The sequence below is a fragment of the Panulirus ornatus genome, chromosome 25 (assembly GCF_036320965.1).
Source record: "Panulirus ornatus isolate Po-2019 chromosome 25, ASM3632096v1, whole genome shotgun sequence".
Lineage (NCBI taxonomy): Eukaryota > Metazoa > Arthropoda > Malacostraca > Decapoda > Palinuridae > Panulirus > Panulirus ornatus.
In genome coordinates, this window is record NC_092248.1 from 2168000 (window position 1) to 2192651 (window position 24652).

At 44.3% G+C, this 24652-nt stretch overlaps 1 protein-coding gene and 1 long non-coding RNA gene across 2 annotated transcripts in view; one reads left to right on the top strand and one right to left on the bottom strand.

The window, feature by feature from the left end:
* Positions 1-24652, top strand: part of LOC139757165 (uncharacterized) — a 146327-nt gene that overhangs the window by 19030 nt on the left and 102645 nt on the right. The gene's annotated exons all lie outside the window — the stretch shown is intronic.
* LOC139757164 (uncharacterized) overlaps positions 1-24652 on the bottom strand; it is a 39381-nt gene that overhangs the window by 11452 nt on the left and 3277 nt on the right. Inside the window, exon 2 of the mRNA XM_071677282.1 lies at positions 2182-2230. Within this exon, the coding sequence (XP_071533383.1) occupies positions 2182-2229 (48 nt within the window). The 5' untranslated portion in view covers position 2230. The remainder of the gene's footprint in view (positions 1-2181; positions 2231-24652) is intronic.

Genomic DNA, 24652 nt, shown 5'->3' on the forward strand with positions numbered 1-24652 from the left:
ATTGGCCCACGACTGGGTTGTCTTGTTGAAAAAGAAAATAAGATTAACTTGACAAGAAAATGTAATTCCCCCGTTGCTGCACATTAGCCTTCCAGTGTCCCCGTTACAGCCGTCGTTTATACAGTTTATTTCTTCAGAGTATGCATGAATTTATAGAATATTTGTCTCAACTACTTTGGAAGGTATTTATAGTCTTAGTAATCACTACATCTGACTGTAAGTTATCCAGTGCTTAACACCCATAGGAAAAGAAGCCTCCTTTTCCCCACGTCCGTACTACATCTTTTAGCTTTGAGTTTCATTTCATTGGTCCTGGTAACCGTATTTTCTTGTACTTCGAAAAGATGTTCGTGATTTACTTTATCGAACTAGTTCAGAATTTGAACACTTGGATTAAGTGGCTGCGAAGTCTACTTTTTTTTTTTTTTTTTTTATTAGCCTCTTACTATGCGGGATTTCTGAGGAATGGAATCAATTTTGTCGCGCGTCTTTGTACTTGCTCTAATCATTCCTCGTCTTTTTGTTTTATATATAGTGTGGAAACTAAAACTGGAGTGGATATTCAAAGTGTGGTCGTACACGAGAATTAGGAAGTGTGAGAATTACCTCTGGTGTCTCGTAATTGATGTTCTTGGCTATGAAACCTAACATTTGGTTGCCTTTTTTTATGTTCTTGGCTATGAAACCTAACATTTGGTTGCCATTTTTTATGTTCTTGGCTATGAAACCTAACATTCGGTTGCCTTTTTTTATGTTCTTGGCTATGAAACCTAACATTCGGTTGCCTTTTTTTATGTTCTTGGCTATGAAACCTAACATTCGGTTGCCTTTTTTTATGTTCTTGGCTATGAAACCTAACATTTGGTTGCCATTTTTATGTTCTTGGCTATGAAACCTAACCTTTGGTTGCCTTTTTTTTACTTGCTGCTTGACACTGTTTAGTGTATTTCAGATTGTTGTTAATAACAACTCCAAGGTCCTTTTCTTCATTTACTTCAGTTAGAGAATTTCCGAATAGTCTGTAACGTATATTCTTGTCACCAAAATGCATAACTTTGCTCCTGTCTACATTAAACTTCATTTGCCATCTGTCTAACGAATCTGCTTGTATGTTAAGATCTCTTTGAATCATCTCGTCGTCCCACCTGTTTACAGCTCTCCCTCTTAGTTTAGTATCGTCAACAAATTTATAGATCTTAGATATGAGACTGAGTTATAGTATGTTAATGTATATTATGAAAAGAATTGGGCCTAGGACCAACCCTTGTGGCACACCACTCGTTACGTCTAGCCAATCTGAGGCTTCGCCGTTGAACACTATATTCTGCTTTCCTTCGGTAGGCTAGTCTCTGGTCCTTGTTATAAGTGAGCGACACACTGTATAACTGTCTTATACATATCTAAGATTTGGTTTGAGTGAGGTTTAAGTTAGGTTTGATTATTCACTGTATGTAATGAAGTTACGAAGTATGTAAAGATACATACACCTGAAAGACATTTCTTTTCGTAACACTAGGTAGTTTTATAGATGCTTATCAGTAAAGGCTACACATAGCCTGACCATTAAAAAAAAGGCCTTTAAGGGTTAAATAAATGGCCAGACATCATTTGATCGTAACGACTATGTTTAGTGTCGAGCTACGGGATTTAATTGGACCTCCAAAAGACGCTATGATGGAGGGCCTTTACGTTGTTAGTCGTATATTTCATTTAAATACAGAGATAGATGATCAGATGCAGTATAGGACTATGTTAGCGTAAAACATATATAATTGGAGCACGTGTAATGATATGGCTGAAAAGGAATAGATAGTCTAGTTATAGTTTATCTTGTAAATACTTGCGTTTTCTATAATATCTTTGTAAAAGAAAACTTATATCTGGTAAACTAATCTAAAACTGTCATAGGGGAAAAATTATATAGGGAGCGGGTGGCTGGAAATCCTTCCCTCTCTTTTTTTTTTTTTTAATTTTCCAAAAGAAGGAACAGAGAAGGGGGCCAGGTGAGGATATTCCCTCAAAGGCCCAGTCCTCTGTTCTTAACACTACCTTACTAATACGGGAAATGGCGAATAGTATGAAATAAAGAAAGATATAAAGTTTTTACAGTAGAGGCAAGGCATGGGAAGCAGGTTTATTTCTTATTAGGAATATAGATTAAGAATTCGTTGAAGGACTTACCACAAGAGCAGCCAGGCAGACCAAGGATGCTTGAATTCGTCCCGCCATCCTGTTCCAAAGAGACGTAATGTTAGTAAGACATTTAAATACCAACGGGTTTTCTGACAGTGCAAAAAAAAAAAGAAAAAGTCACGAAATATGATATAAAAACTGGTTCTTTTTATGAAACATGTAAGAGGTATGGTTTTATTGCATACAGACACTGTATAGCCGCCAGGCATTGTTAATAACATAGGATAGAGCCTATACTTTTATATATACCATAATTAACATAGGATAGAGCCTGTAGTTCTATATGTACCATAATTAACATAGGATAGAGCCTATAGTTTTATATATACCATAATTAACATAGGATAGAGCCTATAGTTTTATATATACCATAATTAACATAGGATAGAGCCTATAGTTTTATATATACCATAATTAACATAGGATAGAGCCTATAGTTTTATATATACCATAATTAACATAGGATAGAGCCTGTAGTTCTATGTATACCATAATTAACACAGGATAGAGCCTGTAGTTTTATATATACCATAATTAACATAGAGCCTGTAGTTCTATATATACCATAATTAACACAGGATAGAGCCTATAGTTTTATATATACCATAATTAACATAGAGCCTGTAGTTTTATATATACCATAATTAACATAGGATAGAGCCTATAGTTTTATATATACCATAATTAACATAGGATAGAGCCTTTAGTTTTATATATACCATAATTAACATAGGATAGAGCCTATAGTTTTATATATACCATAATTAACATAGAGCCTGTAGTTTTGTATATACCATAATCAATATATGATAGAGCCTTTAGTTTTATATGTACCATAATCAATATATGATAGAGCCTGTAGTTTTCTTTATATATATACCATAATTGTAGAAGTTAGCTCCATGGTAATTACCAACATCAAAAACACACAAACACTCGATTGAATAACGATGGAAAATGACTCCCCACCACTGGTGGAGACCATGTGTTCTACATCTCTCTCGCGAGTTTCTATATTCTGTTCTCTCTCCCTCAACTCTCTCTCTCTCTCTCTCTCTCTCTCTCTCTCTCTCTCTCTCTCTCTCTCTCTCTCTCTCTCATTCTCTCTCTCTCTCTCTCTCTCTCTCTCTCTCTCTCTCTCTCTCTCTCTCTCTCTCTCTCTCTCTCTCTCTCGGCCACACCACCACCTCTACTTCGTAACTGTGAGGTTAACAGGTTTCAGCTCATCTCTACGTCTTGTATGACCCCCATTCAGCTGGGAGTAGTATGTGGTTGTTCGAGGACGTTCGAAGGGCAATTTGGACTCGTTCATAAGAGTGAATGTCCGCTAGAGGAGTGCAAAAAAGGAGTTTGGGTATAAGTCGTTATCCAATTGGAATTATTTATGAATATTCGTGAACTGCTATGGTCATGGATATTGTACGAGACAGAAGAGATCTAGATGTGTATAATAATAATTATAATAATAATAATAATAATAATGATGATAATAATAACGATAATGATAATGATAATGATAATAATAATTATTATATTATTATTATTATGATTATTATTATTATTGTTATCATTATTATTATTATTATTATTATTATTATTATTATTATTATTATGATTATTATTATTATTGTTATCATTATTATTGTTATTATTATTATTATTATTATTATTATTATTATTATTATTATGATGATGATGATTATTTTTATTATTATCATTATTATTATTATGATGATGATCATTATCATTATTATCATTATTATTATCATTATTATTATTATTATTATTATTATTATTATCATCATTATTATTATTATTATTATCATTATTATTATTATTATTATTATTATTATTATTATTATTATTATTATTATTAAACACTTCAGCTCTTTCACCTCTTCCTGTCTTCCTGTATCCATCCACTTTGCCATCAAGAACCGTTGAATGTGTTAGATGTAAGGGTGGCGGATGTAGTATCTGGGACGAGTGGCATGTTGAGAGAGTTACGGTGGTTGGTTTGGTGAAAAGAGAGGAAGAAGTGAAAGCCTTGCATGAAATGAAGTGCGGCACAGCGGCAGACCGCAGAAGTGGATGGGGGTTGCGGTTGAGTTTCTCATGGAAGAAGTAGGTGACATTGTTCTCTATGGGTTTAGTCAGGGAACTCGTAATTGGCTCTTCTGTATAGGTAAAGGGGGACAAAAGTGAATGCTCGAATTACACAGATGGAAGCCGGATGCTAACTAGTAGCGGTGTGTTGGAGAGAACGATTGAAGCGGTGGTGGCTTGCACAGAACATTATGTGGCCTCAGGAAATGTGGTGGACGTGCAGACCAGGTGTTCGCTTTGAAGAATTTGATTGAGAAATATTCGTAGATAGAGAATGAATTGTATGTGGCTTGTGCGGATCTGGAGAAAGCCAGTGATAAGGTCAGCAGAGGGTAACAGAGAGGCCTTGTATGCATGCAGTAAGGAGTTTATACAAGAAGATTGAGGAGCATGTGCGAGTGTGCGAGTAGGAAGGGAGAAGGGTGAGTGGTTTTTACGTGGAGGTGGGTAATGCTATACTAATGATAAGAATAATCATGATAATGATATGAATAATGATGATCATAATATTGAAAATAATGATACCGCCTCCTTTTCCGTATGGGGGAAGGAGCGAGTGATGAGGGTAAATAAAGTCCTAGTAAGTGTGAGGAGCGGGCTTGCGACGTGCTGGGGGTTGAGAGAGAATGGGGAGTGAATCGGCTGCTGTTTGCAGATGACACGGCTGTAGTAGCAGACTCCGGGGAGAAACTGCAGAAGCTGGTGACTGAGGAGAGGAAACTGTTTGAAAGGAAAAGGTAGATGTAAATCAAATATGATGAGGTGCTCGAGTCAGATAAGACAGGTTACCGTTAATGTAACTTGGAAAGAAGCAGTGGGGTACTTGAGGTACTTGAAGTGGACGTGGATGTAGACAGGAACACCCTGGGGCTGAAATCAGTCATTGGATGGAAGAGGGTGTTAATGTCCCGGATGCATTAAGTAGTAGTTGTACAAGTACTAATACTACTACTACTACTACTAGTAGTAGTAGTAGTAGTAGTAGTGTTAGTTGTGTTATGATAATAATGATAGTAATGATAATAATAATAATAATAATAATAATAATAATAATAATAATAATAATAGTAATAATAATAATAATAATTGTTTTATATTTTATTATTATACTTTGTCGCTGTCTCCCGCGTTTGCGAGGTAGCGCAAGGAAACAGACGAAAGAAATGGCCCAACCCCCCCCCATACACATGTATATACATACGTCCACACACGCAAATATACATACCTACACAGCTTTCCATGGTTTACCCCAGACGCTTCACATGCCTTGATTCAATCCACTGACAGCACGTCAACCCCGGTATACCACATCGCTCCAATTCACTCTATTCCTTGCCCTCCTTTCACCCTCCTGCATGTTCAGGCCCCGATCACACAAAATCTTTTTCACTCCATCTTTCCACCTCCAATTTGGTCTCCCTCTTCTCCTCGTTCCCTCCACCTCCGACACATATATCCTTTTGGTCAATCTTTCCTCACTCATTCTCTCCATGTGCCCAAACCACTTCAAAACACCCTCTTCTGCTCTCTCAACCACGCTCTTTTTATTTCCACACATCTCTCTTACCCTTACGTTACTCACTCGATCAAACCACCTCACACCACACATTGTCCTCAAACATCTCATTTCCAGCACATCCATCCTCCTGCGCACAACTCTATCCATAGCCCACGCCTCGCAACCATACAACATTGTTGGAACCACTATTCCTTCAAACATACCCATTTTTGCTTTCCGAGATAATGTTCTCGACTTCCACACATTCTTCAAGGCTCCCAGAATTTTCGCCCCCTCCCCCACCCTATGATCCACTTCCGCTTCCATGGTTCCATCCGCTGCCAGATCCACTCCCAGATATCTAAAACACTTTACTTCCTCCAATTTTCTCCATTCAAACTCGCCTCTCAATTGACTTGACCCTCAACCCTACTGTACCTAATAACCTTGCTCTTATTCACATTTACTCTTAACTATCTTCTTCCACACACTTTACCAAACTCAGTCACCAGCTTCTGTAGTTTCTCACATGAATCAGCCACCAGCGCTGTATCATCAGCGAACAACAACTGATAATAATGATAATAATAATAATAATAATAATAATGATAATAATGATAATGATAATCGTGTTCATACTCTATATATATATATATATATATATATATATATATATATATATATATATATATATATATATATATAGAGGAATAGAGTGAATTGGATCGATGTGGTATACCGGGGTTGACGTGCTGTCAGTGGATTGAATCAGGGCATGTGAAGCGACTGGGGTAAACCATGGAAAGCTGTGTAGGTATGTGTATTTGCGTGTGTGGACGTGTGTATATGCATGTGTATGGGGGGGGGTTGGGCCATTTCTTTCGTCTGTTTCCTTGCGCTACCTCGCAAACGCGGGAGACAGCGACAAAGTATAAAAAATATATATATATATATATATATATATATATATATATATATATATATATATATATATATATGTATCACGGTTCTGTACGGTTATATTATATATCAACATTGTCCCCCGTATTCTCGTAGCATAACCAGTTGCGTTAGAGAAAGTGATGGGTGGGAGCGAAAGTTTTGTACGGTGAAATTAAGGTCAACGAATGGTTATGTAAACCTGTTATATATATATATATATATATATATATATATATATATATATATATATATATATATATATATATGTATATATATATATATAAATATATATATTGCTTTTATGGTCTCGATGTTAAGCAAAAATGGTCGTAGTCAATGTAAATTATGAATATTTATAGAATTACCTTGGGATATGTGAATGCTCAGTATTTTTCAAAATTGTGGATGAACTGAATGAAGGCAAATATAGAGAGACTCAGTGTAAGGGTTATAAATACCCACCAATGACTAGCAATGGCTACGAGTCCATGTGAAATCAATGCCCTTGAATTCTCAAATTCCTCCTATCCATTCATTTGGTATATCCAGGATGAAGAAAATTGTACTGAACGACACGTGAACTAGGAGAGTATCGCCAGGATGAACGAGGAGGATGCCATCCTTCACATAGGAGAGTATGGCCAGGATAAACGAGGAGGATACAATCCTTCACACCTCCCTCCCCGGCCGACGCGACACACTGACCCACTCACTGGTCGACCGGCCCGGCCGGCCCGCGTAGCCTAGCGCCGCTGTGTGCTGGCGGTTCGCTCGCTTTCTCAACGTCTATGCTCTTGTGTTTCTCGGCCTCTCTCTCTCTCTCTCTCTCTCTCTCTCTCTCTCTCTCTCTCTCTCTCTCTCTCTCTCTCTCTCTCTCTCTCTCTCTCTCTCTCTCATTCTTTCGTCTCTGATGTGGGTATGCATTGTACACAACCAGACACATATAACCACACCTTTAGAGGCAGGATTTGTACAATATCACGAAGTTAGATGGTGCGAAATATTATTTTCGTGGGGTAAGCTAACCCGTTAATCTGACCTTCACTGGGTAGACTCTGATGTGGACGAACGATGTGTCCTAAATACGTTAATTGCCTACTTCATTCCCACTGTCATTAACAGTGGACTCTGATGGAATTTATATCATGGAATGAGTGGATGTATTGTGGAGGAGAATGAATTAAAAAGGGGAAGCGAAATTAATTTCCCCCCCCCACCTTATCTGTACATAGTAGGGTTAATTAGCGTAAAATCTTAATATATTAACCAATGAAAATCTTATGTACACGAACACCCCCTAAACAAGCCTCAAATTGCCTTGTTATGGATTATATCTCAAAACTACGTTACTGGCGCGCGAGGATTGTGTTGAAATACCACTACTAACGGTAGCTGCGTACAACGAACATCGCTAACGTAGTCGGCAAATTATCCACTCGGCAACTGACTGTCACACACAATAGTAGGAACCACAGTTTTAAGTTGACCTCCAAAATAAAGTCAAATTACCATGCTTGTGGGAGTTAAGTAAGGTTTTTTCATAGGTTCTCTTGAATTCTACGCGTGATTCAAATCCTTTTTATGTTCATTGCCTCTGAAAGTTTCCCTCATTGTAGGCCAGACTCCAGTTGAGTTGATTTGATAACTGTAGATAAGACTAGAACGGCCAATTTGATAACTGTAGATAAGACTAGAACGGCCAATTTGATAACTGTAGATAAGACTAGAACGGCCAATTTGATAACTGTAGATAAGACTAGAACGGCCAATTTGATAACTGTAGATAAGACTAGAACGGCCAATTTGATAACTGTAGATAAGACTAGAACGGCCAATTTGATAACTGTAGATAAGACTAGAACGGCCAATTTGATAACTGTAGATAAGATTAGAGCGGCCAATTTCGCCCCTACGGTCAAAATTTTGCTCTCAAAGAACAAATCGTGCCATACTATAAGAAGCGCGTGGGGGCATGATAGATCTACACATGCAGTTGTGTATCGTCTTCACCGACTGTTTCTTCCTGCCTCTGACACCTCGCTCTCTCTCTCTCTCTCTCTCTCTCTCTCTCTCTCTCTCTCTCTCTCTCTCTCTCTCTCTCTCTCGGCATCTATCTGTCGCTCTTGGCCAAGCCTAAAAATAACCCGCGGAAGTTTCCCCTCCGTGAACGGGGCGGGGTGTCAAAGAACCTGCCAGACACGTTCTTCAGCGAGTTGGTCGCTGGTTGTAACGGTTGGAGAGAGAGCAGGTTCCCGTGGAGCTGTCGGCTGCCAGGCCCTGCCCTGGCCCGGCCACCGCGGTCAGTGGGGTGAGCGGGTAGGAACTGTTGGCTGGCTGTATGAGCCAGGTGAGCTAGGGAGTGAGGAAGCTAGGGAGTGTGGGAGCCAGGGAGTGTGGGACCTAGGGAGTAGGTGAGCCAGGGAGTGTGGGAGCTAGAGTGCTTCATTACACTTAACAACAATAATAATAATGGTATTAAGATGCGTCAGCTGTTGTATGCAGACGATGCCGTATATTGTCTGTACAAGATGGTGGGTTTGTTCGGTGTTGGTGTATGTTACAGGACAAGTGCTGAAAGAGGAGAGTGTAAATACAACTAAGACGGTCTTCTTAATTTCGTAAAGGAAGGAAGGAAGGAATACCACCAGACCTTAAGATACGTTTGCCTGGTGGAGAGCTGACTGTAAAATTGGGGGGATGCGTTTGGAAAGGTCATATGAATGGAGACAAGATTGAAGTGTAGAATGCACGAAGTGGGTTGTGTACCTGTTAGTCCCACTGCTGATGTGTGTGTGTGTGTGTGTGTGTGTGTGTGTGTGTGTGTGTGTGTGTGTGTGTTGTGTGCGTGTGTGTGTGTGGTGTGTGTGTGTGTGTTGTGTGTGTGTGTGTGTGTGTGTTGTGAAGGCTGCATTGAATGTATTCCATCCTATTAGTTTGGGAATGCGGTAGATACATATATCATAATGACATTAATGACGATAATGATAATAATAGTAATGATAATAATGATGATAATAGTAATAATTATGATAATAAAAATGATAATAATGATCATATTTGTAAGCTGTAACAGTGGTGATTATATTATAATATTTGATCATCTTGGTAGACTTTAAGATTTACTTTAATTCTCTCTCTCTCTCTCTCTCTCTCTCTCTCTCTCTCTCTCTCTCTCTCTCTCTCTCTCTCTCTCTCTCATATGCCTGGTTGCTCTCAACCTCCTCTTGCTCTGTATAATTTCCCACCACCCACCCACTCACTCCCCCAGCGCATGGTGTCTGTCGTCCTGCCCTTGCGCATACATACGTCTCGTCGTCCACAGTTGGCGAGGGTAATGTAAAGTGTTCCATCAAAAGGTGTGTGTGTGGGGGGTGTGTGCAGAGAGACTTATGATCCTCTTATTATAAGTCGTTACTGGAGGGTTTAAGAGGACAACCCCTCCCTCTTATGTTTTACTGTTCCTCCGCTTGGACGCGTTAAGGGATTCGATCCCATGTGTTCTTCACTGCACGCGTTAAGGGATTCGATTCCATTATATGTTTCACGCTGCACGCGTTAAGGGATTCGATCCCATTATATGTTTCACACTGCACGCGTTAAGGGATTCGATTCCATTATATGTTTCACACTGCACGCGTTAAGGGATTCGATTCCATTATATGTACCTCGCTGCACATGTTAAGTGATTCGATCCCACCATATGTTCCTCGCTGCACATTTTAAGGGATTCGATCCCACCATATGTTCCTCGCTGCACATTTTAAGGGATTCGATCTCGTGTGTTCCACGCTGCACGCGTTAAGGGATTCGATCCCATCATATGTCTCACTCTGCACGCGTTAAGGGATTCGATTCCATCATATGTACCTCGCTGCACATTTTAAGGGATTCGATCCCATACGTTCCTCGCCGCTGTCTTCATGCATCAGACACAAGCTGCAGCTCTGTCTTCCGTGTATGGTGAGGCCATTTTGCAATGGTTCGCTCCTTGAGGCCATTTTGCAATGGTTCGCTCCTTGAGGCCATTTTGCAATGGTTCGTTCCTTGGGGCCATTTTGCAATGGTTCGTTCCTTGAGGCCATTTTGCAATGGTTCGTTCCTTGAGGCCATTTTGCAATGGTTCGTTCCTTGAGGCCATTTTACAATGGTTCGTTCCTTGAGGCCATTTTGCAATGGTTCGTTCCTTGAGGCCATTTTGCAATGGTTCGTTCCTTGAGGCCATTTTACAATGGTTCGTTCCTTGAGGCCATTTTGCAATGGTTCTTTCCTTCCGTTATCACTCGGCAGTCACTGAGGAGGGGTTATATCTCGGGGGGTCAGTAGATAAGGCTTATCACAGCAAGGGAGATGGTCTGGACCCCAGAGAGAGTTGTAGTGATTGTCGTCTTGACCCCAGAGTGAAGGGGTGTTATTTCTCCCCTTCACCCCAGAGTAATGAATTGATTCTCCCTCCCCCAACCCCAGAGTTCTGATTCTCCCCCTCACCCCCCAGAATAACATGGTCCTTCTCTCCCTCACCCCAGAGTAACACAACCATTTCCCCCCTCACCCCCAGAGCAACACAACCATTTCCCCCCTCACCCCCAGATCAACACAACCATTCTCCCCTCACCCCCAGAGCAACACAACCATTCTCCCCTCACCCCCAGAGCAACACAACCATTCTCCCCTCACCCCCCAGAGCAACACAACCATTCTCACCCTCACCCCCAGAGCAACACAACCATTCTCACCCTCACCCCCAGAGCAACACAACCATTCTCCCCTCACCCCCAGAGTAACACTCATTCTCTCCCTCACCCCCAGAATAACAGTCATTCTCTCCCTCACCCCCAGAGCAACACAACCATTCTCACCCTCACCCCCAGAGCAACACAATCATTCTCTCCCTCACCCCCAGAATAACACAGTCATTCTCCCCCTCACCCCCAGAATAACACAGTCATTCTCTCCCTCACCCCCAGAGTAACACAGTCATTCTCACCCTCACCCCCAGAGTAACACAGCCATTCTCCCCTCACCCCCAGAATAACACAGTCATTCTCCCCCTCACCCCCAGAATAACACAGTCATTCTCTCCCTCACCCCCAGAGCAACACAACCATTCTCACCCTCACCCCCAGAGCAACACAACCATTCTCCCCTCACCCCCAGAATAACACAGTCATTCTCCCCTCACCCCCAGAATAACACAGTCATTCTCCCCCTCACCCCCAGAGCAACACAACCATTCTCACCCTCATCCCCAGAGTAGCGATGCACTCTACCTCACTGAACAGCCAGCTGTTACTGTAGGATCTCACACATGTTAGCTCACACAGGGAAGGATCTCACACATGTTAGCTCACACAGGGAAGGATCTCACACATGTTAGCTCACACAGGGAAGGATCTCACACATGTTAGCTCACACAGGGAAGGATCTCACACATGTTAGCTCACACAGGGAAGGATCTCACACATGTTAGCTCACACAGGTAAGGATCTGCCCACACAAGTGTGCCTCCGGTGAGCGAGTGAGTGGAGGGAGGCAGAAGGTGGTGTGTACCTTCGAGTGTAAATACAGACGTGAGTGTGTTGAACTCTCTGATGATGTGACACACACACACTCTCTCTATCTCTCTCTCTCTCTCTCTCTCTCTCTCTCTCTCTCTCTCTCTCTCTCTCTCTCTCTCTCTCCAGTTACCCCCCCCATGGCCCTTACCCGTTGGGGGGGGCCCAGCGTCGTGCCTGCCCCCCCCCTTCTCCTTTTTTTAGACGCCCGTGGAAGCTCTTCCAGCAACGTTCCAGAGCGCTGCTCGAACAACTGGACTTCATTATGCAAATGACGCTAGTGATGGGAGGTAAAAAGATATGTGCGCTGCCAGCTCCCTCGAAGCGAGAGCTGATGAATTAATTGCATAACTTATCCACCTCCACAAGTGGATTGATAGATAGCGGCAGAGACAGAGACAGATATGTATATAAAGAGATAGGTGGATATAGATAGATAGATAGATAGATAGATAGATGGATAGATAGATGGGTAGGTAGATGGACAAACAGATAGATGTATTGATAGATTCATGCGTATTTGGACAAATGGACATGATTACGCACGTGCATACATACACGCATAGACGTATACATACATGCATACATACACACATAGACATATACATACATGCATACATACACACATAGACGTATACATACATGCATACGTGCATACATACGTACATACATACATACGTACATACACATACATACGTGCGTACATACATAGATAGATAGATACCTACATACATACATACATACATACATACATACATACATACATACATACGTACATACATACATGCATACGTACATACATACGTACATACGTACATACATACATACATACATACATACGTACATACATACATACGTACATACATACGTGCATACATACATACATACATATATACATACGTACATACATACCTACATACATACATACCTACATACACACGTACGTACATACATACATACATACTTCATAAGAAAATAAAGGTATGTTTATTTCATTCATTCTCCAATGAAAGCACTGATCATAGAGAAGAAGAGGGAAGAAGAAGAAGAAGGAAACGAATGAAAATTCGAAAAATGGGTGTAAGAATGAAGAAGAAACAGGAAGGGAAGGAAAACCTTGAGGGAGGGAAGCCAGCGGAGAGGGAGGAATCATGAGGGAGAATCAAGATGGAGGTGGTGATGCTGGTGGAGGGGTGTTGGAGGACGAGGTTAGGGAGGGTGGTGGTGGTGTCGCCCCGGGGGAAGAGGGTGCTAACCAACAGCTGGTGGCCAGTGGTGGTGCAGCCAAGGTGAAGGAACCTCCCTTGGGTTGGACCGGTTCCTGTGGCGTTTAGTACGTAGATGGGACACACCTCCTGCTTCTCTCTCTCTCTCACTCTCTCTCTCTCTCTCTCTCTCTCTCTCTCTCTCTCTCTCTCTCTCTCTCTCTCTCTCTCTCTCTCTCTCTCCCCTGTGGTACAGGGAGGGTTTAGTGCTGGTCACACCTCCTTAACGGTGCACGGAGGGAGCGGGTTACGTGGTACGGGTGTACCCCACTTTCCCCCCCAGCCCTCACTCCCAGGATCGAACCCCTCCTCTCCTCGGCGAGTAAGAAGGGAGGGTAGGACCTCATTCCTGCATCCTGTAGGACTTTCACGCCTCTCCTTCGTCCAAAAGGTCCTGGTTCTCTCCCCCAGTAGGTAAGTGAGGGAGGCGATGGGATCTGGCCTCACTCCCCAGCAGGTAGGAAGACAAGGTCTCCTCTCTCCCTTGCAGGTAGTGAGGGAGACGGAAAGCCCCAGTTCTCTCCCCAGCAGGTAGTGAGGGAGGGAGAGGGCGCTGCTGCTCACCCCCCCCAGCACGTCCACTCCACCCCACGATGCACCGAACCTCCAGGAAGCGCTGGTCAAGACCAGACACACACACACACACACACACACACACACACGCTACGTAACAGATCCCCGGCCGTGTGTGTCTGTGATATATCAGGCTAAGAGAGAGAGAGAGTCTGATGAGCTCAGGGATGGTGTGGGAGACGTGAGGGAAGAATGGTTTTGGAAGCCAAGTGGCTCACGGGTGTTCAAACCTCCTACCGGTCCATAAATGCCCTATGGGAAGAACTTGACTCCTCTAAACCCTCCCCTAAGGACCTTACTCACAGGATCTAATACACTAGAGAGAGTGAGTAACTCACGATCACTTTACACCCGCAGCAAAGCATCGTACACTTCGGTAAATCGCGTCACTCAAGTAGTAGTGCTGATGACCGAGTAAGCTCCGGGGTTAGAAAACATCCCCTGAAACCCCCTCCCGCGGCAGGTGACACAAGGGAGAGGCGAGGATCATGTTAAACCTGTGCGCGTGTCAGCAATGTTAAACCTGTGCGCGTGTCAGCAATGTTAAACCTGTGCGCGTGTCAGCAGGTCTCGTATCAGCGTCGCATCAGAGAGGACGCGAGGGGGTCCAATGGTCTCCAGGGGCAAGGTGCGCGTCCGGGTTTGGTGCTATAAGGACGGGAATCTATTATAGAGGGATGTGCTACGTGGCCCTTGTGAGCTCAGCTGCAGGTATGGGATGTGTGTGTGTGTGTGTGTGGTAGGACGTCACTCTTGCCACACTTCACATTCCAGTCATCCCTTCTATCATTTTCGTCCAGATTTCCTCCGCCTTTATATATATATATATATATATATATATATATATATATATATATATATATATATATATATATATATAGAATATAACCACAAGAAACGCATTCTCACAAACACGCAGGCAAGATGATGAGACGAGAAAACACCGCAGTAATACCTTCTCCTGTGGACACATAGGAAGCCATCACGTCCATACACATACATACGCACACACTAGAGGCCTCAGGTCTCTCGAGCATGGAAGAGAGAGAGAGAGAGAGAGAGAGAGAGAGAGAGAGAGAGAGAGAGAGAGAGAGAGAGAGAGAGAGAGAGAGAGAGAGAGAAGAGTAAGGGGTAACCTGATCACAACCTTAAGATTTTGAGCCAAGCCTTATGATGTAGACAGTGAACAGTTCTTCGAGGGTTGCAGAGATGAGAACACCTGTGAAATTAAGATTGAAGTTTCATCTTTCAAGGATGATATAAAGTAGTCCTAGGAAGTGTTCTTTTCAGTAAAGGATGCTATGAAGAAGTACTTTCATAGTGCAATTGTGATGGATGAATGGGATAAACTGAATGTGGACAACATACAGAAGGTTTGAAAAGTTATATGATGACAGAGACTATTCAAGAGATGGGGGGGCCCCACGAAAGGAGAACTCCTGCGCCACCATCCCTCACTGCACAGATAGGAAGTTACTCACACCTGCGTACACTGACACCACCTGGACGGGAGGGGGTCAGGTAGACAGCCGTCATCATGATGTAAGCAGTTGTGCAGCCAGCGGTTTGCGCATCGTACTGCGTAACAGTCGACTCCTCGTGGTTGGGTATGTGGGATGTGCAGGGGAACCCGTTCGTTGACCCCACTTGGCCTTGCGGGCGAGGTCACTCAACCTCGGCCTCTCTAATCCCCCCCGTTCGTTGACCTCAGTTGACCTTGGCGGGCAAGGTCACTCAACCTCGGCCTCTCTAATCTCCCCGTTCGTTGACCTCAGTTGACCTTGGCGGGCGAGGTCACTCAACTTCGGCCTCTCAAATCCCTCCGTTCCTTGACCACAGTTGACCTTGCCGGGCAAGGTCACTCAACCCCGGCCTCGCTAATCCCTCCGTTCGTTGACCCCAGTTGACCTTGCCGGGCAAGGTCACTTCACCCCGGCCTCACTGAAGCCTCCGTTCGTTGACCCCAGTTGGCCTTGGCGGGCGAGGTCACTCAACCTCGGCCTCTCAAATCCCGCCGTTCGTTGACCCCAATTGACCTTGCCGGGCAAGGTCACTTCACCCCGGCCTCAATGAAGCCTCCGTTCGTTGACCCCAGTTGACTTTGGTGGGCGAGGTCACTCAACCTCGCCCTCACCTCGGAACGAACTGCCGTCTCACTTGAACCTCTTACATCTCCTTCACGTCTTCCATTTATCGTCTCACATAATTCATCTCAGTCACTCGTCATCCCTTTCTTTTTCCTCTTAGCTTTTGTTGAATCCTCTTCTCTGTACATTTACATTCATTGGATTAATGTGCAGCCTTTTCTTTCAACTTTTTGTGGCTACGTTTTCTATACGAGCTTGCTGTCTCTTGGCCTTTCTGTATCAACGTTGGTGGATAAACTCCTGGGGGGTATAACACGTCAAGTGCGGAGACTTGTGCATGTCACAGGGGAAGATGAAGGTGCAGAGCATACTCTGGTAGATGCAGACATCGAGTGCCTCTTACGACGCGACGCACACGCTTATTTCGAAGCAGTTCGGTTGACTGGTTGATGATAACCCCCTCTCCATACCTATAATAGCCACCCTATCCCCATCCCTTAAAGCCCATCCCCATCCCTTAAAGAATAAAAGTACCACACACTCACTCACTCTCTCTCTCTCTCTCTCTCTCTCTCTCTCTCTCTCTCTCTCTCTCTCTCTCTCTCTCTCTCTCTCTCTCCCTAGCTAGACCCATACACCAAGCGATAATGGAACTGGAGCCACATGAACCACTCAGCAAAAAGTAAGTTGTTGGCTCTTGAGGATGTTAAGAGGGGCGTACCACAAGTGTTCATTCCCCCCAAGGATCGTCTCGTCTTCACTCTCTCTCTCTCTCTCTCTCTCTCTCTCTCTCTCTCTCTCTCTCTGACGGAAAAACCCATCCGTATCATTGGCTAAGACATTCGCAGACGTCAGCGTGAGAAAAAAGATCTGGTGATGTGGAAGTTTCCATCGCGTAAGAGAGTTCCTGGAAAAGAGTAAACATCTCACAATTTTCAGCATACTGAGCCGCGGTCTTGAAGTGAGTTGTGGGTTCTTTATCCCACAGTTATGTCCCTAAAGCCACTTCGGGACAGACAGCCACTCAGCTGGAACAAGCCACCAACGATCTTGGACAGTCTTCTGAGTCATAGCAGACTCCGTTGTCGTCCTAGGGCATTCCATGACCGACCTGGAACAGCCCATCTTCGTCCTGGAGCAGTTCTGTAACCATCTCGGACCGCTCTGTCCTCAACCTTAAGCATTCCATGTCCCTCTAGCAACGGTCTGTCTTTACCCTGGAGCAGTCAGTGTTCCTCCTGAGGCAGTCCATCATTGTCCTGGAACAGTCAGCGACTCTCTTGGCACAGTTAACCATGATCCTGGAACTTTATCATCACCCTGGAACTTCATCATTCTGGAAGATCCTCATCATGCTGGAACTTCATCATCCTGGAAGATCCTCATCATCCTGGAACTTCATCTTCCTGGAAGATCCTCATCATCCTGGAACTTCATCTTCCTGTAAGATCCTCATCATCCTGGAACTTCATCATCCTGGAAGATCCTCATCATCCTGGAAGATCCTCATCATCCTGGAAGATCATCATCATCCTGGAACTTCATCATCCTGGAAGATCCTCATCATCCTGGAACATCCTCATCATCGTGGAACCTTTTGATCGTCCTGGAAGTTTACCAACATCCAGGAACTACACCACCACCCTGTACCTTCAGCATCATCATGCGAGAGTCTGCGGCTGCCCTGGAATCGCCCATCACCCTCCAGAAACAGTTAATCAGCATTTGGGGGAAAAAAATTTAATCTTATCCAAGTAATTTAGAACCGCTAGTAATGGCCCATCGCCGTCTTGGAAACGATTCGTCATCAGAAATAGTCCAGCATTACTGCAGTCCACCATCCTTTTGGAAGGAATTTACCACACTTATGGAACTTTTAACTGATGCTCTCCAGACACATTATACATATTTTCTAATACAGTCAACTAGTGACCAAGAAAAGTTCAAAGCCATCCTGGAATTTACCATTAATCATCTAAAACGTACCATCGCCATTCTGGAATAACCCAGATTCCTGGATATTCCAAGCGTTTCCTAATGGTGTTCATTAGCTAACTTGAGCATTTCTGCAACTTTCTAGGTCACTCAATCAGATCTCAGAAACATTGTCAGCTTCCTGGAAAAGAGCGAAATCCTCCTCGTCCTTAGATGGCCTCGCGCCTATGGAAACGGCCTGAGACTCTTCTTGAATAGTGTATTACCGTTCTGGAACAGACCATAGTGACTGGAAGAGTTCAACATAGCCTTAACAATACCCACGTCCTGACGCAATCCTCTGATTCCTGCAGTGTTCTGTTCACTTTCCAGAACTCTTCGTTAACCTCCTGTAAGGTACCTTAGTGAAGTGTCTCAGACAGACCGGCAGTGTCGTGTAGCATTCCATCATCGTCCGGGAACAGTCCAGGAATGTCCTAGAACACACGCTGCCTCTGTCCTGGAACACATCAGAACACACGCTGCCTCTGTCCTGGAACACATCAGAATATCATGGTTGTGCACCATCTCTGGACTTTCTGTGACCAATCTTTAGCAGTTTGGCAGCTTTCTGAAACTTCTTCCTCGCTCCTGGAATATTTTTTTTTTCTCACTTTGTTTGGACAGACCTTCACTCCCGTGGAGTTGATTTTTATTCTGCTGGAATAATTATTCTTTTCTGGAATAATTCTCCATTCTCCTGGAATATGTCATCACTCCTCTGGAACATTTCACTCTCAGAACGGTTTCTCATTCTTCGAGAACAACATCTTATTCCCTAGGGAAATTTCCCTATGCTTATCGAAGTAGTTCTTCACTCCTACAGTTCTTCAATCTAATTAAGCGTTCCCTCACTGTCCTAGAACGGGTTTTCATTCATGTAACGGTTCTTCAGTTTCCAGGAACAATTCTTGTAACTATTAGAACATTTTTTTTTTTCACTCCTGGGACATTTCCTTAGCTTCCTGAAAGAATCCTTCACTCTCCTGAAACAGTTCCTTACTCCCCTGGAGGTGTTCTTCAGTCCCCTAGAGCATTTCTTCAACTTCCTGGAACAGGTTCGTAATGTCGAGAGGACCGTGGCAATGACCTTCCAGTCCCGTGTTGCAAGTCTTGCATAACAGACGTTGCCATCGTGAGTCCCACGGTCACTGACCTTCACCACCGTCTGCCCCCTTCCCTGGCCTCCTGGTGACTGCGCCCTCCCTCACCCAGTCTTCGATCTCTCCTCCCTCCGTAAATACGACTCATTTTCCTTTAATCACTTGGCCATTGCCGGTTGCACTTCCCCGACGCCAGCCACGAGTCCATAATGAACTGAAGGACGTATGACCATCATACCAAGTAACCTAAGCCACGGAGGAGGGCAGTTGAACCCCTGAGCACACGGGACAACCTCTCTTAATACGGTACCTCCTGATTTCCATGATGCAACCCCTGACCCTTTGCGTTACTACAAGGCATCATCCATGAATACAGCCACTCCTGGATTATTACTGTAACGTATCATCCGTGAATACAGTCATCCCTTGATTAATACATTGCATCATCCCAGAGTACATTTTCTCCTTTATCACTGTAAAACACCATCAGTGAATGCTCTTACCCCTTTCTAAAGATGTTTGGCTCATGTCCACAAGCCTGGGGTCGTGTTGGAGAAGTCATAGGGATGTTTATAAAGCTCTTAATGACGCTGTAGGAGTTGAACGAACTTCCTCGAGCCAGCAGTGACGCTGAAGAGTTCGTACAGATGTACGTAATGACGTTGTACGTGATGGCGTTCATGCAGACGGTTGTATTGGCGTTGTAGTGATGATAAGAGACGTTGTAGTGATGGTAAGAGACGTTGTAGTGATGGTAAGAGATGTTGTAGTGATGGTACGAGACGTTGTAGTGATGGTAAGAGACGTTGTAGTGTTGGTAAGAGACGTTGTAGTGATGGTAAGAGACGTTGTAGTGATGGTAAGAGACGTTGTAGTGATGGTAAGAGACGTTGTAGTGATGATAAGAGACGTTGACGACAGCATACCGTCTGAGGAGCCGTGAGCCACAGAACTTCGTAAGGGTGATGATGAAGGTGATGGTAGTGACGCTGGAGATTTTAGGCTTGAGAAGGGGCGTTGAGCATCACTTGGCAGAAGCTCAGAGGAAAAATGTGATGGAGTGTTTGCTGGCGCCGCCGCTGCTGCTGCTGCTGCTGCTGCCAAGTTTGCCTGCAGTGATGGTGTTGATGATGGTGGTGGTGGTGGTCGGTAGTGGTGGAGAGTGGGTCGTTCACCACCAGACCGTATGACCTGTGCACACACACACACACACACACACACACACACACACACACACACACACACACACACAACAAAACACATTCCTTCCAGTCTGGTTTTTATTGACTTCAAGGCTGTACATAAAAGGATGCTCCCGACCTTGTGTGTGTGTGTGTGTGTGTTTGTGTGTGTCTGTGTGTTTGTGTGTGTGTGTGTACATGTTTGATGTGTGTGTCTGTTGTGAAGGAAGGTAATTGAACCGACACATACTGAAGCAAACATTAGACTCGAAGACAGTCATTGCAGAGCTGAACTCTTATTCATTTATTCCAGGAAGCGAGACTGGGGGGAAGATATGTATGACATTTCCAGCGCCTCTTTTCCTTCACTTCAATGAGATACTTGAGGTCGTCGGACTTTGGCTGGAACTTCCGTGATGAGGGAGGAATACACACACACACACACACACACACACACACACACACACACACAGACACACACACACACACACAGAGCCGGTGCACACCTCGCTTCACGTGACATCATTTTATCACCAGGTCGAGCTTGACAGTCTCTCTCTCTCTCTCTCTCTCTCTCTCTCTCTCTCTCTCTCTCTCTCTCTCTCTCTCTCTCTCTCTCTCCCGTCCTCAGCTTGAATCCCCATCGGCCACACCCGACCTCCACCACACGTCGTCTTGTTCAGCCGTGAGGTCAAGACAGGTCTCTACCCAACCTTCCCTGTGAAAAGAGGGCCCTCTTCACCCACCACCCCTAGCTCGGGTCATGTCTGCCACCGGGAACCTCACTCACTCTGGAGGCGCAGTCCTCAGCCTCAGGGTCATGCCAGGGCGCCCTAGACCCCGCCAGAAGGGTACTGCACCATCCCACAGGCGGAGGACTTGGCAATCGTGCTGGAGAACGGTTTAAGTTATCATCCCGGAGGGAATCAGTGATCATAAGCGAGTGGATGATGGAGATAAGTATGATCATCCTCCCTCGCTCTGAACCGGGACCACTCTGCTTTCTGCTACCCCCCTTCAGCGCCCCTTCAGGCCACACGGGACGCCTAGACGGGCTCTACCAGGTGAGTAGCGGTCCCAGGTAGCCGGCCCGGACAACAGGTCATTGACTTGGTCTCGCTTCCTGACCTGGATTTTTATAAATATCTCTCCGGCGAGGCGGGTCCCTCGCCGCTCCGGCATCTATCGCTGATAGACGGAGATAAACACATGTCTCCGCTTTCATCTGGTCGACGGGGATTTATACACGTCTCTCCTCCCGTCTGGTCGACGGAGAGATACATACGCGTCTCTCCTCCTGTCTGATGGATGGAGATAAACACAAGTCTCTTCTGTTATCTGGTCGACGGACATATATATGCGTCTCTCCTCCTGTCTGATAGATGGAGATAAACACATGTCTCTCTGTTATCTGGTCGACGGAGATATATACGCGTCTCTCCTCCAGTCTGATAGATGGAGATAAACACATGTCTCCTCTGTTATCTGGTCGACGGAGATGTATACGCGTCTCCTCCTGTCTGATAGATGGAGATAGATACGTCTCCTCTGTTATCTGGTCGACGAAGATATATACGCGTCTCTCCTTTCTGACAGATGGAGATAAACAATTTCTCTTCTGTTATCTGGTCGACGGAGATATATACGCGTTTCTCCTCCAGTCTTGTTGACGGAGATAAACACATGTCTCTTTTCCAGCCTGGTCGACGGAAATATGCGCCCGGCTCTCATCTCGTATGATGAAGCAAATACACATCTCTGCATTTCCACGTAGAATGACTCGTTTTCCACTCGTCTTACTAAGACAAGCGCACAGTAGATTTCCATACTCCTTCGTCTGACTTTCGTCTCTTTGGGGGTTTTTCTTTCTGAACTTCAGTATCTCAACCTAGGCCAAAAACTTTATATGTACTCCTATGTATGGTTACCCCAGAACCGCTTTACTTGAAGGTTCCCGGGTTTACTCCAAGGGCCCCATCTTTTGAGGAGCTCCTTCGCTACTTCCAAGGGACTTCTTTTGTATGAGGAAGTTCTTTGACGAGGCTGTTGTACTCCCAGTGTTACAGCCTCGCCCAAGGTGGCTTTTCACTCACGGTGTAATCTCGGGCAGACGGAGGTAGTCCAGTGAGGGATGGTATATATTTACATCTGGTTCACAATCTTCTCTCCCTTTGTAGGGAGAGGAATGTACGTAGGTACTCCAGCTGATAACCTCGTCATAGAACATCAGGTCTTCCGTTATCTGACGTTCCCATGTATACTCCCACGTACTAATCTCGTCAAAGACCCTCAGGTCTTCTGGTATTTGAACCTCCTCATGTATTGACTTCGTCAAAGACCATTAGGTCTCTTTGGTATCTGACTTTCTCATGTACTAATCCCAGTCAAAGACCATCAGGTCTTCTGTTATCCGGACTTTCTGATATACTAACCACGTGAAAGTCCATTTGGTCTTCTGGTATTCAGACTTCCTCATGTACTAACCACGTCTAAGATCATCAGGTCTTCTGGTATCTGGTTTTCCCTTGCCACTGGCGTGTGAAGGAATACCAACGAAGAAGCTGACTGTTTCTTCAATAGCTTCCCATTCTGGAGTTCCTGTAGCCCCCTTGGGACACACACACACACACACACCACAGTGACTGGATCTTGACGTTCCCCCACTGGCCGCGTCTGGTCGCCACGTCTGTCTTTGGTCAAGGCGACATTCCCAGACCACTCTGGTTTGCACTGTCTTTCTGCTTCCATCCAATAACGATTCATTGTCGTCTTCGTCATGCTGATTTCAAAACCAAGAGGATCAGTGCTTGGCCTACATTACAATTATGGTTTTAAGTCGACATTCTCCGTAGAATTTGTTATACTAAGTCCCTTAATATGGCTTCGCTTTAGGTGATGTATTGAGGGATGATATGTAATATCAATTACTTCAAATTAGCTTTGGATGTTGTCCAGTATCTGTCGACTTCCAGCACTGAACCCGACTCTCTTAAAGAAAATTACGTTCTGTATTCCCTTTCAAGAGTTCCATTTTAACTCAGATTTCTTTCGTAGTGAGCGACATGGCGCGGGCAAGACATGCCTGATTCACACCTCTCTGACGAACAGTACAATGATAAATATGAGATAGAGGAACACAGGCAGAAGTTCTTTAGAGTTCCTCATTTACTTGTAGACCGGATTCTTACAGGTGGAAAAGGTTATTGGAGGAGGGAAGTACCGCAGTGGTAGAGGATGCCACAGTTGAACGGAGATGTAAAGAGGTGACACCCACAGTGACCAATCCTCGTGTGGCTGGTCTCCACACACAAGCTGCGGGAGTCAGCAGCCAGAGGCGTGCCGCTGTTCAAGGTCGTAGGGTTTGCGACGCGATCTGGCAGCTCACGAGAGCAGTGGCCGAAATGATACCTGCAGAGGAGAGAAGGACTCCCCTAGTGTAACGGTTAGCGTTCCTGACCGTGACGCATTCACGGGTCCCGCCCAGGGTCGAGGAGCGCATCGGTTCGAATCCTAGGTGCGGCAGTTGGTCCACAGTCAACCCAACTGTTCGTCCACGCCTACTAGGGGTTGGTCGATAAAATGGGTACCTGGCTCAGGCTTGGATATATATATATATATATATATATATATATATATATATATATATATATATATATATATATATATATATATATATATTTTTTTTTTTTTTTGTATTTATTATACTTTGTCGCTGTCTCCCGCGTTAGCGAGGTAGCGCAAGGAAACAGATGAAAGAAGTGGCCCAACCCACCCTCATACACACACACACACACACACACACACACACACACACACACACACATATACAACTGTCCGCCCCCCCCTCCCCCCACCTCAGAAACCTTTGAGAAGCATATTTGTGATTTGTTATGTAATGACGTCAAGACAGTGTGGGTGATTTGTTTATGTTATTACAGGCTTAATTTTTGATGCTCTTTTTGACACTGATTAGCAAGAAACGAGAGATAGAAAGAGACGGGAATCAAGAGAGGGAATATATTCAGTGCGAGAACAAGTATCAGAGTTAGGAAGGCAGAGAAAGGGGACTGAAGTATATATATATAGTGGAGTCGCCAGCCTCAGGGTAAGTAAGGTTGGATGTAGGGGAAGAAAAGAAGATCATTTATGGAGATGAAAAAGAAGACGAGCGATAGGAC